General features: G+C 31.7%; 1 protein-coding gene across 1 annotated transcript in view; it reads left to right on the top strand.

Moving 5' to 3' along the window:
* Positions 1–18,725, top strand: part of LOC142320998 (ionotropic receptor 75a-like) — a 322,343-nt gene that overhangs the window by 272,967 nt on the left and 30,651 nt on the right. The window contains exon 3 of the mRNA XM_075358991.1: positions 10,280–10,591. Within this exon, the coding sequence (XP_075215106.1) occupies positions 10,280–10,591 (312 nt within the window). The remainder of the gene's footprint in view (positions 1–10,279; positions 10,592–18,725) is intronic.

Raw genomic sequence — 18,725 nt, 5'->3', positions numbered from 1 at the left:
CGAATTTTAATTTTATTGCTAAATTTTTCAATTTATGTTCTGCAAACCCTTAATTCGTTGAATGGGTGATGGTCGTCAAAAGAGAAATGACGAATATTAATTAGGCCACCTGAGAGTCTTATACAGCCGGTCGTTCTACAAATTCATTAGATTTTAATAAACTGCTAATGAAATTTTGAATAAACATTACAATCTTTTTAACATCTACACTGGCATGAAAAATCGCATCCTGCACAGGCTTTTCAAATTCGTCTATAAGACAGCCACCCTTTTTTTAAAATGAGTGTAAACAATTGGATTAAAATATCTCCGCTTATTTTTAAAACAGCTGAATGAAGAGTGTAAATTTTATCGATATCCAAAAGCTTTTTAATCTTTTTCTTTTCCCATTTGTCAAGAATAACACTGTTTAATAAATATCCGTGAAAGCCGAATACAAATAATAGCGTTTCCCTAGTTTTAATTAATAAATACTCCCAACTTCCTCAACTCAATTTTTTGAAGTTAACACATAACACCGGAAATTCTCTAAATGTATTGTTAAAAAATTTTGACATCTTTATAAAAATTTCACTTGTTTATGTATATATAAAAAATCACTACCATTAACTTTATTTTACCTTCTTTGAAAAATCTTAATACTGCCCGATTTCTCTTTTGTCATTCTAGTTTCATTGCTGTTAACACTCGCTTCACAAAACCGACGTAACATGACCATGTTGGTACTTTTACCGAAGCTCCGAGGTGCTTTGATGAGAATACCACATTCATAACGTTCAAAAATGTCTTTATTATCATTGATTTATCAACAAAATAAGGTTTTTTTACGATCGTCTTGTAATTTCTACTAAATACATTTGTTTCTTTCCATAAATAGGTACTCTAAAACATAAAACAAGAAATACGTATTTAAAAAGGATATTTATAAAGAAATCCAATTAGTATCTAGATATTTTTATTAATAAGAAGACAGCTACTAAAATTAAGTATTTAGTAATCTTTACTCAATATTAATTACAAAAAAGTAGTGTGTATTTCCCGTAAATTTACTGCTCTCAGAAAACCTCCTAAATTGTTAACTTCCTGTATGTTATGTGCTTTAAATCAGAAAATTTTGAAAGTGTGACTTTCAACACCAGAAAACTCGTCTCAAATAGTGAAATATATTTTTGGGCTCGTATAGAATAACTTGGGATAAAAGCTTAAAAACCTATTTGTTTCTTTTTTTTAGAACAATCATCTTAACGTTTCCATAAATATATGTTACAACTTAAACAGCTCATAGTATAACTCATAAATACAACTCATGGGATAAATTACCCTTTTTATCCTACTTTTTATACTAGAAAGTGTAGTATTTATCTTCAATGGCTTCTAACTGTCGAATCTCTTCTGTTTGACTTAAAAGATTCAAATTTTAAAGCAATACTACAATCTTTTTTTTTTTGCCATACCAAATAACAACAATTCAATTTTAGTGGAAGTAGTTTCACAACAATTTTTTTTTTCTAGTATATTGTTACCATAAGAAATTCTAGTGGAACTTGTACTTAAAATCACTCATAATTAAAAAAAATAATAATAAATAAATATTATACAGAAGTTATAAATAAAATTTAATGAAAATTAATTTTAATACTAATTAATTTGATGGCAGAGTCACGTAGTTCGATAATAGAGATCCATTGCTATACGCACAGTGCGATCGTGAAGAGTGATGTCTCTGCCAAAGAGTAGTTCAGTTGATGCGTCAGTACTAGAATCACAAACTGTTCTCAACCACCCTTTCTAAAAAATTTTGTTTTTTATAAAAGAGATGGATTTGGTTAAAAATATTTATTTTACCAATACCTTTACCGTGAAAGTTTGCGGATTTAATAACAATACAGGAATTGTTTTACAGATCGGCTGTAGTGATCGAATTGTTTTGGTTGGTGATCGGTGGACTGAATTTTAAAACTAATTGATACCATTAACACAGAATATTGTAGACTGTTTAAGTATCAGTATGAAAATTGAATTAGCAGTATAAGATTTTAATCGGCTGCGGTCAATTAAAATTATCAAGGGGGTTCTGGGGGCGCCAAAAATTCAAAGATGTGTACCTAAAGTCAAATGTTAAAATAGCGATTGTTAATCATGAGAACTCATAGTGGCAATTGTAAATTATGTGAATTAAAGTCAGAAATTGCTTTAAGAGAATTCAAAGTTAAATTTATTTAAAGAGAATGTTAAGTGAGAATTACTTTAAGAGGATTCAAAATCAGAAAATAGAACTGTCCCAAATCATCACCCTGTGTGGTATGTCTAATTTGACAAACATTTTTTTGGTGTTTAAAAGTTAAACTTTACGCAAGCACAGAAAGAATGGCGACGAAAAGAAAGAAAGTTGTCGATGGAAAAAACTTGAGACAATGCAGAAGGCAGCTGACAACTTTGGCGTTGGACGTGTAACAGTAGGAGGCTGGAAACGAATAGAAATAGAAAAATGATGTGCATCAAGAATTACGAAGGGTTCATTAAAAGAAAGAAAAACTATGAAAAAATGTGACTGAAAAAGTGAATGAAGCTTTTTATTTGGTTTACACAGTTCAAACAGAAAGGTGGGCCTATTTCAGGGCCTATTTTACAGAAAAAGGCGTTGCATTCGTAATAAATTCATTGAAAGGGATCTATATTCATAGCAAGTGTTGGTTGGCTCGACCGATGGGAGAAATGCTTCGGTATCCGTCAGTTACGTATTTTTGATGAAAAATTATCATCTAATTTTGCACAAATGGATGCATTCAAGAAAAACTTTCAGGAATTAAGCAAAACTGAAAGCCTAACAGGTGATCAGACATTTAACTTTGATTAGTCAGGCTTTAATTATATAATGTTACCTAGTAAGAGTCTTGCAGCGAGAACTGAAGCGGCTGTCCGTGGCTATAAGCGTAGTAAGGAAAGGCTGACAATTTTAGCGTGCAGCAATCACTACGACTACGGCAAACCTCAAAATGGACCTTGTAATGATTGGAAAGCCCCAAAACCCTAGATCCTTTAAAACAGTTTCAAAAACGCTCTTCCTGTAAAATACTATAGTTAGAAAAGCGCAAGGACGAGCAGTGAAATTTTCAAGGTTCTTTAAGGAATTCATTCCTTCAACAGAGAAGTTTTTGAAAGAAAATAATTTACCTAGAGAAACTGTTTTGTTGATAAATAATGCTACTACGCACTCTGATGCAGAGGAGCTTCAAGATGGTGGCATTAAGGCGATGTTTCTGCCCCTAATGTAACCGCCATATGGATCAGGGCGTTTTGGAAACGATAAAAAGGAACTATCACAAAAAGCTACTACGCTGCTTATTGGGTTGCATGGACCTGGGGTGACGTAAGGGCTTACTAGATACCTGGCTCGTAACCCACCGGGTTGGTCTAGTGGTTAACGCGTCTTCCCAAATCAGCTGATTTGGAAGTCAAAAGTTACAGCGTTCAAGTCCTAGTAAAGCCAGATATTTTTACATGGATTTGAATACTAGATCTTGGATACCGGTGTTCTTTGGTGGTTGGGTTTCAATTAACCACACATCTCAGGAATGGTCGAACTGAGAATGTACAAGACTAACACTTCATTTACACTCACACATATCATCCTCATTCATCCTCTGAAGAATTATCTAAACGGTAGTTACCGGCTAAACAGGAAAAAGAAGAAGATACCTGGCTCGTGCATCATTTTTCCCTTAATGTTAGCACTAAGATTTCAACATTTTAAAACTTAAATTTTTATCTGATAGAATATCAAAGCTTTTCTAGTTAACAAAGTAGTAGTTTTAAATATAAAATTCAGACAGGCGGATTAAGTTAGAAGAAAAAATATTAATCTCTTAGAAGAAAAAATATCTGAAAATAATCAAACATTTTATTGTCCCTCATTGCCACGTAAGTTTTTTTCATGAAACCTTTACATATGTTAAAAACATTTTCTGCCATCATTGACCGGTACTCAATTTACACAAACGATGATGTATCGTTAAACAAAAGGGTTACATATCCACGATGTATATATCCCAGGGCTGTAATTCTGTCTATCTATTGCTTTGTATGGATTGATACCGCTATTTGATCTGAACAGCAAAATGATATTACAAATGCTGCAAGGGATATATAAATCCCGGAGAAACAGTTTCATCACTTAAAATATTTATGTTTAATGACGATCAATAAATAATACGTGCGTATATTTATATTTTATTTGACCTCAAATCGTGCAGTATTAGTTAAATAATTAACCGAATACTGTACATATTAATTTACTAATTTTCTTACCAAAAAATAATTAGGTACTATACTAACTAATCATTCAACATTTATTCTACAAATATTAATGAGTATTTTCCCAAAATATGAATTAATTCTTTTTACAAATATATTCTTGTTTGAGTTTTTGTACACAGTTGTGTGCCATTTAAACATTTCTTGAAAATTTTGGAAATTAAAATCCTTTTTTATCTATATATTTACTGCATCTATTCCGTAATTTAATTATCATTTTAATATCAATCGTGTTTTATTTTATCTGTTTGTGGTATCAAATCGTGATATTTTTTACTTAATTAGGTATTTTTTTTTTTTTTTTAGCTTACCTAATTATAATACACATCTTTTGCAAAATAAAAAAAACGTCACTCCAGTATCTTCTTAGCTTGTTATTCACAAGGAGAAACCCAAAAATAATAATATTCTTCCACAGCGGTATAATTAAGGAATCATGTATATTTCAGCTAACTTTTTCTAGCATAAATTAAATAATTTCAAATTTATATATTAAATTTTAGATTTTGATTCTCCTTAGTTTCTGTCTTATTTCCTCTAAATATCATTGATCTAACTATAATTATTGTCCTGGTATCATCTAAAATAAGATTTTACTATAAAACATTAACGTAATTGGTAAAAGCAGGAAACCTAAAATGGAACTTTGAGGTACACCACATCTTTAATTTAAAAAAATATTCTTATTCGACAATTTATATATTATTTAGAAACTGTTAGATCTTGCGGATAGTAAATTTTATTCGCTATATGCATTATAACATTGTGGTAAAGATTTTTTTTTTTAAATATTTACTTTAAATCTAGTAAAAGAGTAATCTTGAATAAAAGAATTAATGTCTAGCTGAAGATAAGTTCTATAACATTAAAAACATTTCTAAAACTATTTTACTATCAATCAAAACCTTTTAATATTAATATTATTTTAGTTTTATGGAGCATTTTGTTTGCATTTAACCTTCCAAAGGTCATATTATCATACGAAACTATAAAATAGTTTAGGAAATAGTTTTATTTCCTAAACAATCTAATTTTGAAAAGTAAAGACAAAGGTTACTAATAAATTTATTATGGTTTTTCTCATGAATTATTCTGAATCTCATTTTTACTGAGATTGTTGATTGAGTAAATTCACTCATTTAACAGCTACGATAATAATTTAAGCGAATTGCTGAACTATATTCAGATATATGAAACTGATATGTTATCCCATGCAATACACAATTTCATGAGATGCTTTGCATCACTGTTTACAACCTTAATTTCCTTTGCTGATTTAAATGAGGATTTAGTACCATTACAGCTTTAGACTCGCATAGTAAATTAATAGTGAGAAGCGATTGATAAATTATACAAACTGGTGTGTAATATTTATGAAAATGGGGAATTTCCATCAGACTTCAAAAAAAGTGTTATAGTCGTGATACCAAAGAAAGCAGGGGCAGATAAATGTGAAGAATACAGAACAATTAGTTTAACTAATCATGCATCAAAAATCTTAACTAGAATTTTATACAGAAGAATTGAGAGGAGAGTGGAAGAAGTGTTAGGAGAAGACCAATTTGGTTTCAGGAAAAGTATAGGGACAAGGGAAGCAATTTTAGGCCTCAGATTAATAGTAGAAGGAAGATTAAAGAAAAACAAACCAACATACTTGGCGTTTATAGACCTAGAAAAGGCATTCGATAACGTAGACTGGAATAAAATGTTCAGCATTTTAAAAAAATTAGGGTTCAAATACAGAGATAGAAGAACAATTGCTAACATGTACAGGAACCAAACAGCAACAGTAATAATTGAAGAACATAAGAAAGAAGCCGTAATAAGAAAGGGAGTCCGACAAGGATGTTCCCTATCTCCGTTACTTTTTAATCTTTACATGGAACTAGCAGTTAAAGATGTTAAAGAACAATTTAGATTCGGAATAACAGTACAAGGTGAAAAGATAAAGATGCTACGATTTGCTGATGATATAGTAATTCTAGCCGAGAATAAAAAGGATTTAGAAGAAACAATGAACGGCATAGATGAAGTCCTACGCAAGAACTATCGCATGAAAATAAACAAGAACAAAACAAAAGTAATGAAATGTAGTAGAAATAACAAACATGGACCACTGAATGTGAAAATAGGAGGAAAAAAGATTATGGAGGTAGAAGAATTTTGTTATTTGGGAAGTAGAATTACTAAAGATGGACGAAGCAGGAGCGATATAAAATGCCGAATAGCACAAGCGAAACGAGCCTTCAGTAAGAAATATAATTTGTTTACATCAAAAATTAATTTAAATGTCAGGAAAAGATTTTTGAAAGTATATGTTTGGAGTGTCGCTTTATATGGAAGTGAAACTTGGACAATCGGAGTATCTGAGAAGAAAAGGTTGGAAGCTTTTGAAATGTGGTGCTATAGGAGAATGTTAAAAATCAGATGGGTGGATAAAGTGACAAATGAAGAGATATTGCGGCAAATAGATGAAGGAAGAAGCATTTGGAAAAATATAGTTAAAAGAAGAGACAGACTTATAGGCCACATATTAAGGCATCCTGGAATAGTCGCTTTAATATTGGAAGGACAGGTAGAAGGAAAAAATTGTGTAGGCAGGCCACGTTTGGAATATGTAAAACAAATTGTTAGGGATGTAGGATGTAGAGGGTATACTGAAATGAAACGACTAGCACTAGATAGGGAATCTTGGAGAGCTGCATCAAACCAGTCAAATAACTGAAGACAAAAAAAAAGAAAAAAAGAAAAAAAGTAAATTAATATACAAAGTGTGTGTATTGATGCTCGGACCAATACAAATTTACATGTCACTGACATATATTATTTATTTAAGTCAGAAGCCATCTCGTAAGGATCAAATATCACCGATTTCAAAATTTGTTACTAATGTTATGTCAACCAGTTTTAATTTTAACAAAAGTCAAGTAGATTTCGTTAATTACCTGAATCTTCTTCGGATACATTAGCTTTTATCTGAATTCACACTTAAAGGAACGAAAACAAATTAAAATATTTACGTTTCTTTCCCGATTTTATCTCGTGTACGATTTCTTCCAACTCAATCTCACTATTTCTAAATTCTTTTTAGCGAAAAAGAAGCAATAAATTAACTGTAAAAAATGGTGTGAAATTCATTAAAAGCAGCATTTTATTACTATTTGTCAAAAAAAAATACCAGTTTATTTTTTCTTACACACTAAAATTATATTAAAGATACAGTACTTTCTTTTTCAGAAATTTTCCTCATGCAAGAACTAGTTTCAGACGTACTTCTCTCAACGTTCAAACTTACGTGAGGTGATTTTACATTTCACTGCAAATTTTAGTAAACATAATCAATACGTGCATATGCTCTTTTAATGATACAATTTAATATAAAGTAAATGATCCTAGTACGGGATACATACTTCGCTTCATCGTATAGTAGATGTATTAAGTGGCGTCAGTAGAAAACACATGTAATTCGTTACACAACCGTGAAAATTCACACTTCACTGTTTTACATAATTTAAAATGTAACACTTCACTGATTCCTATCAAGAAAATCTGTCAATTCAGAGAATTTATAACGAACAAACTATTTACATTTGCTATAAACAATTTGACTAATATCTAGCAAATATCAGTAGAATACGTTTTTAGTAAAGGCTACTTCAATTTTAAAGTCTACCCCACCTCACTGAACATATATGTCAGAATGTGTGTGTTATGTGCGCGCACGCGCCCTATATTTTCTTAACTTTAATAAGCACTTTGACGTGCGTGAAATATTTATTATATAGATTATGTGTAACTTTGAATACAATTTTCTCTCTATACTAATAGAATTTATTATGTTTTAAAAAAAAAATTAATGTCTACCTATACTTTTATAAAAACACAAAGTTTATTTGTCTGGGGTAATCTTTAGAATTACTTCAATATGAAAAATTCCTGCACTGTTGTAAAGCTTATTCCTTCCTGAGTGTCATACCCGATGTTTAATTAACTTAGACTTGCCTCATTAGTGATTAATGATAAATAAATAAAAAGTTTTTTCTGATTTTGAGAAAGCCACTTACATCGCACATCATCCAAACTTTATAATCATATCCTACAGAAAGAGAAGCGTGCCATCAAAAGAATTGAAAAGGATTTATTCGTATCTACCCTGACTCTTCTGAGCCCCAACCGATTTATTTTCGTAAAACTTAAAGGATCCCTCACGGAAGCCCGACAATTCACCCAGACAATCCTAACCCGGTGTTTAATCAGCTTCCTCGGAACACCGTACGTAGTCACAATAGTGGCGTTCTGTGTCGCCCCATAAGCCGGACGAACTGAAGACACTAGAAATTCAGCTGTCTCACCAACCACCCGGCGTATGGCCTCGGTAATCTCTAACTCAGTCGTGGTACATTCAATATCCCGCGGGTAAATCACCGACCTACGATCACACCTCGTCTTCATGTCGACATGCAAGTCCTTGGCCTTATCCTGAAGAACGCAACCGCCTTATCAGCGCCCTCAACTGGAATACGCAAATCTTCAGCAGGACCCTGCTTCACCGGTAGCACATTTCCCACTTCTTCCGTCGCTACTATCCTTAACAGTTTTGAGCAACTCGGCGTAAGAACTTCCAACCGCCTTAACCACAACAGTATCACTGTCAACAACCACCGGGGTGGAATACCGTAAAGCTTGCACCACTTATCCATGTTTATCACCGAAGACCAGGGGCAACACCGCCCGAACCGGGATCCCATTCATCCAAAAACAAACAAACTGTTCGTTCCAGGCAGGAGCCAATACAGTCTCCCGGTAGAAAAAACAGCGGATGTGAAATCTTGCTGCATATCCATCGCAGAAACATCAAAATCACCCTCAACGTGGCGCAGACATCCATCGAGGAATCATAAAACAAACAAAACCGCCAATCAACAGAAGGATGGCGATCCTCCCTAAAATGCGGAAAGTTTCTTCCAACATATCCTCGGGCTGAAGCTCAGGCCGCCGCGACCCATATTCTTGAGTATAAGGCTCCGATAAATCTATAAAACGACAAGTACTGGCCTTATTTTTTTTGCATTTAATGTACGAATAGATACGCGTTTGACTTCGGTTTCGTCTTCATCGTCTTCAACTTCGTTCAGTTTTTGAGTAATCTTTTTGATTATTTTATCATCACTTCCACACAACTTGAAAGAATTATGTACTGTGTAGACCAGCACGTAAAAAATGTAACTCCTAATGGTTAAGAAGTTACCTCCCTTCTTATTGCTTTTAAACAATGGTTAAATGACTACATAATTAATAGAATTGTGTTATTTTACGAGTAAAATAAAGAAATGACGAACTATGGGCCTTATAAGTGGTATTTTGGGCTGTTAAACCAGCGTAATTTTATATGAATTATTTCAATATGTTTCTGTTTATATAAAAATGGTCCAATTAAACGGCTGCCTGAAATAACTGGTATTAAACGGCTGCCTGAAATAACTGGTAGTCCTATTAATCACATTTATCGAATTCAAATCTGTCAATATTGCTTTTTTTTCAAGTTGTAATGATTTATTTTTTATTTTTTTTTATTTAACCTCCGGATCCACCGTTAGGCATTCTTCAGAGGTTGAAGATTAATGATTTTCAGCGTGTGAGAAAATGTCATGCGTGACTGGGATTCGAACCCGGTACCTCCGGATAAAAGGCCGTGACGCTACCACAAATTATAATGATTGAATTACAAGAAAATAACTTTTAATCGTTGTTTAATTAGAATAAAAGGTTGTGCGGAAAACATTCTCTTTTTTAAAATTTAAAAATTCATCATTTTAAACATATCTTCCATTAATACTTCGCTTTTACTTGAGTGATTCTTTTTCCTTCTAACGATTATTTCCTGAAAATAAAATTAAAAATGTTATGGAATGTAAGAAGTAATATTGTATAATAACGTGAAACATATACTTTTATTTTGTAATAGGGAACCAGCCAAACGATGTTTAATGCGAGTTATAACTGGTTATTAGTAACTGAAAATATGACAAGTGTTGACGATGTATTATCAAATAACGGTATAACGCTTAATCTAGAAAGTGAAGTTATACTGGCAACGAATGTAGCACCGCGATCAGTAGCTCAATTATACGATATCTATCAAACAGCACCGCTTCCTCACGGTAAAACATTTTCAACTCACATTAATCAACGAGGTGGAATCGCATGGAATAACAGAAAATGGAAATTGGAAGGCAGAACAAACCTTCACGGTTTAGTTTTAAACGGCACAGTAGTGGTGAGTAGAATATATTATACAAATTACAAACAAATTTATTAAACTTTTTTTTTTAATTATCATTATGAAGTAATAAATTATTAGGCATTAAATTTAAGATAGTATAGTGTTCATTATAGAAATTGGTATATCCTGTAATATGTTACTGTATCCTAAAAGGATTAATTTAGAACGTATCTGGAAAAAAAAATAAAATAAATCTAATAATTATATTATCATACTGTATTTTATCATCATGATTTATCTTTTTCAGACCACCGGTTATTTGATTTTAATTAGTTATATTTGAATTCTGCTGAAAATTATAGCGTTCAGTTGATTAATTATTATACTACTTCCTTACTAAATTAGAATGATACATCATTCCGCATCGGAGTGGAAAATGGTGTACATGCATAGTTTCCCATAGAAATTAGTACATTAATTATTTCTCCCAGACTTTATTATGTTGGTGTAGGTATGTAAAACATCTAAAATTATAGACAGTTGCTTTCAACATTGCCTTTTTGAAAGTAATGATGTTCATCATACAGCCAGTCCTGCAGTACGGAAAATGAAGATGTCCCTTTTATGGCCAATAACATTTAATTTCAGATAGCCTCTCTGTTATATGATAGCTAGGCGGCAACAGAAAATCACTTTAATCATTCCTCACTTTAATTTCATTTCTCTAATTTAAAATAAATTTCTCAAAATACTAGCAAGAGGACTTATTATGCTTGAAAATAGTTATGCCATATTATGCCACATCTATCTCTCTCTCTCTCTCTCTCTCTCTCTCTCTCTCTCTCTCTCTCTCTCTCTCTCTCTCTCTCTCTCTCTCTCTCTCTCTCTCTCTCTCTTTCAGAATATATTATTCATATCTGAAACAAACGTTCACAGATTTCAATATTTCTGAATTTATTAATTAGATAAAATATAATTAGCTTCAAATGTGTTTTAATATTTTTAAACAGGTTATTTTGTAAATTAAATATTAATTACCTTACATTGTTACAGCTAAAAGAAAAAGGTAATTACGAGAAGTTTGTCATTACTACAAATTTAAATGTCTGATACATTGAAAGTAATTGTCATCAGTATGGTAATAGTAATGAAATGGTAAAAAGTTAACACATTTACGATGATCGTTTTAAATAATCTTTTTTTCTGGGAGGAACAGCATTATATCTTTTAACTTTTTAATTTAAAAAAAATTAAAACATTAATAAAATTCACGATAAAATGAAAATCTTACCAAACAGTTAATTCTTTTATTTCAAGTTAAAATCAACACAATGAATCTTTAAGCATCATTTTATGTAATGTAGAACAAGAGAAAAACTACATTCAGAAAATAAACAGTTAATAAAGCAATTAAGATAAAATATTTATTTAAGTTAACATCATGATATATTTTTAAAAAATAAACTGGAAGTTTATTACAGTCGACTAGTTAAATTAAATTCGCCTAAATTTTAATTAATTACTTTCACACACAACATAATTTCGTGGATAGAAGGTTGTTCAATTTAGAACCCTGTTTTCACATGGCACTTTAATTTCCGGAGGAAAATATTGTAACAACAATATTTTAGCTGGTTAAGAGCATAAACAGTATTATGCCGCTTCACTCCGATTAATATGTCTCGATCTTCCGAGTGACTGAAGACAAGAGAACGCTTCCGCTTTCTCGAGAGAGGACGCCCTCTCCTGAGGTTTTTGTCTCCCACTGAGATTTCTTCCAAGACCAGATCGTTATTTCTTAAAATTTGCCCATTTTCTTCATATTTGAACCATTCTTCTCCATTTTTAATTCTGTAAATGTAGGTCTGACCAGGTTAAGTTCATGCTGAAGTTAGTGCATCCTTAGTTCGAACTGGAAGGGATTGGCTATGAACCGACCCGAAAATTCAGATGGAGAAGAGCAGGAGAGCTAGACAAAAAGAGTTGAATTGATATTGATTCATGACCCTAAAGTGAGAACACCCATCATGAGTGGAAGGTTGCGCAGAGGTATAAATCCAGACAATATATTTTTCAATAAAGGATTAGCTTTTAACCCTCGACTATTTTGGTTACACAAAAAGTATTTTTTAAACGCTGTTTTAACTTCAAAATACCCAGATGGGATAATTTTTAATGAATCTGGACAAAAAATTATAAAATTAAACGTGGATCCACAGAATATAATGATTTTGTGAAACTGGCAAAGAAAATATCTTGCATCCATGCACCACGAAAACGTCTCCCTCATTTTATCACAGGCCTGAACGCAGCTATTATTAGAAACCTACTTAGAAATTATGATGAGGACAGACAACAGACACTAAACATCCTTTGTATAACCTTGTGTTTGTCAGTTCTCTGCTTAAATCTAGAAACAACTTTATCCAGTGAACAGGACCTCTGGAGGTTCCACCTGAGACCGACGCGAACAGTAGTAGAAGGAGATATTACCAGATGAACTGGGTGCTCTATCCAAAGAGGGGCCGTGCTGCTGTGTAGTACTTGGCGGGCGACTTGGGGAAACAACTTAGGACTAGAGTGGTAAGAAGTTGAGGAATATGCTGAGATGGGGAGTGCTAGGTATAATTGTGGAACCTACCGGGTAGGTCTAGTGGTAAACGCAAATCAACTGATTTAGAAGTCGAGAGTTTCAGCCCTAGTTAAGTCCTAGTAAAGGCAGTTACTTTTATTCGGTTTTGAATACTAGATCGTGGATACCGGTGTTCTTTGGTAGTTGGGTTTCACTTAACCATACATCTCAGAAATGATCGACCTGAGACTGTACAGGACTACACTTCACTACACTCACACATATTATCCTCAATCATCCTCTGAAGTAATACCTGACGGTAATTCCCAGAGGCTAAACAGGAAACAGGAAGGTATAATTGTGGGGAAAACCAGACAATGGAATATCTGCTTCTTCACCCAAATATGGGAGAGGCTTGGCAATATGAGGAACTCCAGGTACCAAAAGACAAGACGAAGAGCTGCTGAGTACTGGAAGTGGAGAATATGATGGTGTTTTTGTTTTTATTTCCAGACACGGAAAGTGAATAAGTATTAGTTAATTAATTTTTCTAATATAAAATTTACGAGTTCTTCAAAACTCAGATTTATTTACTTTCTGAACAGACAGATTGCCAGTCATTGAATCAAATGCTATGAAAATATTTGGTAAAATTTATTTTATACAAATCAATGAATTAAAGAAGTAAGGAAAGATTGTTCAAAAAGGCAAATTTCGGGAAATTTTGTTCAAAAAGGATTGTTGAATCGGCAAATTTAACCTGTTAGTTTTAATTTGAACGAAGGAATAATCCATACCAACTAAAACACACTAGCAAACACGCTAACAGTTTGTAAACATGTATCTTATAAAAGTACAAAAGTAATAAATATAATAAGTAAGCGTAATATTATAAAAGTAATTATTTCGTAAGAGTTTTTTGAAGTTTTAAAACAACAAATATAACACTATTTCAATAAACTTTGTTAATTCTTAATAAAAAAACTGAAAACCGAAAAAATAAGAAACAATTTAAGCAAGGAAGATCGGTTTGAAGCAACTTATCCGAGACAGTAATTGAAGAAAGGGAGCACTCGGTTAAGAACCTTATTTTTATAATTATTTGATGAATCTTTGAATTGTTAAAAGTACTACGCTTCTAAAATCTAATTTTCTTTTTAAATATATAAAATCTGTTTTCAATTATGGTAAAAAATTATTATTTAGAGTGATTGACACAGCAATCAAGGCTATTCAAAGACATTTGAAGGTCGATAATCCCATATTATTAAAAAATCATGGATTAAAAAAAAATGAATAAATAAGTTTTATAAATAATTTTCATATTCAGTACTTAGCAGTATTCCATTCTTATTATATCAGTAACTTATTATATCAGTGTTATTGTACACAACTTAGTAAACAAAAATTTAATTTGGTCTACGTCATAACTGCTTGTGTGTAATTGCCAATTTACCAATACAAATAATCTCATATTTATAATATCGATAAATTGACATCTGATCAAAGTTAATTTGACAGAAATTCTTTCAAAAAAACTGAAAAGCGAAAAGATTTGAAGAAAAAATTAAATGAAGTTGAAACCATTTAAAACTGCTGAAATCCAATATGAGAGCCTTCGTCAATGAATATGTTTAATATTTTTATATATAATGTAACTTATGTAAAATTATTCAGAACCGTTAGAATCTTCACAAATGCAGATTATTTTCAAAATAGTTCACAATTCTTTTTTAAAATATAAAAACTGGATGTTGTTTACACAGTCTGAATATTGAAATCGATCTGAAACGGTAGACGTTGCTTTCAAAAGTGAGACCCGACGGTTGACCTTGCTTCCAACGCTTTATTGTCTGTTGTTTGTAAGGAGCAATAAAAAAACAGTTCTTAGAGAACTGATTCAAGAATAATACATACATAGCCATATTTAAAAATAACAAGCACTCCTTGTAAAATATATAAATGTGAGAGTAAAGCAATTCTCCTTATTTTTTTTTTCACTAATCCAAATACACCCAACTTTGACAAGAGCCATTTGTAATTCAGATACTTAACATCACATGTTAACATCAAGACAAATTGAGTAAACAACAGATAAATTTACCTTCTCTTTCTGTCATGAAAATATGATTTATTTATGTAATTTAAATACTATCTCTAACAAGGAAGGATTATGTTTACTGCAGTATACTACTAATACATTCTAATATACCAGTACACTAAGTGAGCTGAAGCTTTGCCCTTGTCTTTGCCAACCGAACTTTCGGCTGGCTTTGCCGGGAAGAGCGAGTGGGGTTTGTTGAACTCTCTACCACATGACATCATCCGATTACTAATAACACATTGTATATAAAATATAAACTCATAAGATTCTTGTTATAATTTAATTGTAAAGTAGTGTGTACCGTGTAACGTTAATTTTTTAAACTCGTCCGTATTTTGGTTTTTCATATGTTGAGTGCATTATCCTCTGCATATAATATTTTTGTAGCTGTATTTTAATATTAGTGAATATTTATTTTCTTACATATTTTTAGTGTTCTCCGAACAATTAATGGCGGGTTTTACGTCAAAACTTAAGTGAGGGAAAACTCTCTCCATAGTCGAGCTCGGGAATTTATATGGAATGTTAATCAGTTTATGGAAAGAGAGTTCAAGTAGTTACAAAGGCGGTTCCAAGCGTACTGTGTATTTTCCCTGTGAAAAGGTATATAAAGAGAACTGCTGCTGCATGTGGAGTTTTGGCCAGGACTGTTAAAATTATTAGTAAAGAAAAGAATGGGATGTCGGAGGGTGAATGCTCGTTTCAAATCCCCCAAAAATATAAACGGGAAAATAGAATTGCTTATTTAGACGGTTTCGATAAATTTTTAACCAGGGAAGATGTTTACGATTTCTACTTGCAAGAAAAAGTGCTTTCTACAACTAAACGTATTTGCAATTGACTGAAAGAAGGTATTAGTTTTCAGGAGAGTGTATGGAGCGTCAGGAAAATTCTAAAATCTTTAAGATTTCGATGAAGAAAAACAAAAAATAATAGAAATATTCTCATCGAAAATGATGAAATACGAGAACAAAGAATGCGTTATTTTAAGTCATATTAAACGTTACAGAGAATAAAAACGTCCCAATTTTTATGTAGATGAAACGTACATTTTATCTTCTCATATCTCAAACAAAACTTGGTCGGATAATTCTGATCAGGGCATACATCATTCTATATCAAAAGGAAACCGAGTGATAATTGTGTACGTAGCGGCGAGATGGGATTCAAAATCAACGCTCTGTTGATATGGAAATGTAGCACATCAAGTGGGGGAATTATTACAATATGAACTACGACAATTTTATGAAACTGGTGGAAAACAAACTCGGTCCAAATCAACCCCTCGATGGGTTGTAATGCTGAATGATGCTGTATACCTTAATAACCGGTACGATAGGTATCTCTAAGAAATACAAGTACTATAAGGCAAAATCTAAATCGGAAATGGTATCATGGTAACAGGGGAAGAAAATACCGTTTCATCGTAAAATGTTTAGAGCGGAACTTTACAAACTAGTTAAATTGCACAAATAAGACGTATATTTTGGATCGCCTTCTGGAAGCTCACGATCACACAGCCATTCGCCTGGCACCATACCTTTCGGATCTAAATCCCATCGAGATGATATAGGAAAAAATAAAAGGATATGTGGCCCAAAGAATCGTCACGTTCAAGATAAATGCCGCGATTACGCTATATGAAGAAAGAATTTCTAACATAACAGAGAAATACTGGTCATCGATATGTGAGAATGGGAAAAAACTAGGAGATAAATATTTGGAAAAAGAACATTTAGTTGATGATGCTGAAGAAGAATTTATCAATTTAAGAGAAATTAATGTATTCATCTAAAACTGAAGACGCTTTTTTTTATTCTATTTTATTTGTAGTTAAAGTAAAATAAGTGAAATAAAAATAAGGACAAAAATAAAATACTTTTTAATTAATACGTGAAGTTAATAAATTTATATCATATATAAAACATCGAAAATAAAAAGAAATGAATATACGCAGGCGAACATGGTTTTTGCATGAGTAGTACACTAGACACAGCAGTCGGCAAGAAGCAAACTTTCAGTTCTCGTATTCTAACATTCTAACATTACACAGTATTATGTAATCATTATTTCTGCGGGGATGAGGGGATATTTGAAAAAAAATCATTTAAAATAACAGTGCGTATACATTAACTACTTTGGAAACAAAAAAGTATTGTAACAAACCGTGATAACAAATAATACTCAAGCTGCGATGTAGGCTGTTGCTCATAAAACAATTCGCTAGATATAATAATTATACAAAAGAAAAAAATCTTGTCTTTTAAGAATTAATCTACAAACCATATGATGAAAAAATTCATTTTTATACCACATTAAACGTTGTTCTTTTGTGAATTATTCTTGAATTTATCATTTTATTTAAAGAAGATGTGCAGTAATTGTGATCACTTACTCATAAACGAATTCCTTTTTTGCCTTTTTTTTTTTTGTAATGTAATTTCAACGTCTCATAACTTCGTTAATAGAACGCATTAAAAATTAAAATTTGGTATATTTAACAAACGGAATTTTATCTATCGTTTAAAAAGTTTTATTTTTATTTTTTCGCGATCAATTTCAATATGACAGCTATTATTTTTTTTTTTATCTACTTTCCCTCCGATTATGAGTTTCGTTTTTAAGTGCGTTTTAATGACTCGGTAGGTATAAAATTTCAATCAATGACAGAATAGAAAATCAGTTGTAAAGAAAAACCAGTTGTAAATTAAAATTCCTGGTAATCTCAACAAAACTCAGTCGTCTGAAAAAGAAAAAGACAAATAATTATATTAGCTTCAACTAATTTATACTAGCTTATACTAACTTTATTTCACGAAACTTTAAAGCGACTACATTTTTCTTACGATTAGCAAATGTTGCCGCTCTTAAGCTGTAACTCTTCAAAAAAAAGAAGCGTTTTCTTTCAAGACATCACTTGCGTAACGCTTTTCTGAAACATATTTACTATAACATTTAAAATTACGATAATTTGTTTGAATTAATTGGAAATACTCAACTGCATGGCCTGAACTGAAGGGAAATATTTATCATATTTTTAATAACCGCAACGTATCATCACATTTAATTCATCCGCGTCATAATAACCGTTGTTTTTCTTTATTATGTACATTTCCACACTCAGTTTAGTAAAAGTTACATACTAGCTTTTTTATAAGTTTTAAAAACAACAGAACCGGGCTGAAGCAATCGGTATTTGGAAAATAGCCGATAACTTGAAAAATTTGCATTACTAACACTCGTATTTGGCAAAAAAAATTAGGAAAGATTAACGTTATTTGGCAGATAAACAGGCACATTTTTTTAAATTTATATTACGCGTTTTATATGGGAGTAAAGTTGACTAAAATTAAAAAAAAAAAAAAAAATATTAGAAGAAAACTATTTTTCTATAGCTTTTTCTTCAATTTTCTGAAAAATTCTTTTTCAGAAACTGTGAAACTGTGTTAGTTAACAGAAAAGTTGTGAAGATTGAATGAAAATCACCTTCTATTTTTAATCCTTTATGAAGT

Source organism: Lycorma delicatula, chromosome 3 (genome assembly GCF_047948215.1).
Source record: "Lycorma delicatula isolate Av1 chromosome 3, ASM4794821v1, whole genome shotgun sequence".
Classification (NCBI taxonomy): domain Eukaryota; kingdom Metazoa; phylum Arthropoda; class Insecta; order Hemiptera; family Fulgoridae; genus Lycorma; species Lycorma delicatula.
This window is presented reverse-complemented; position numbering and strand designations above follow the sequence as displayed.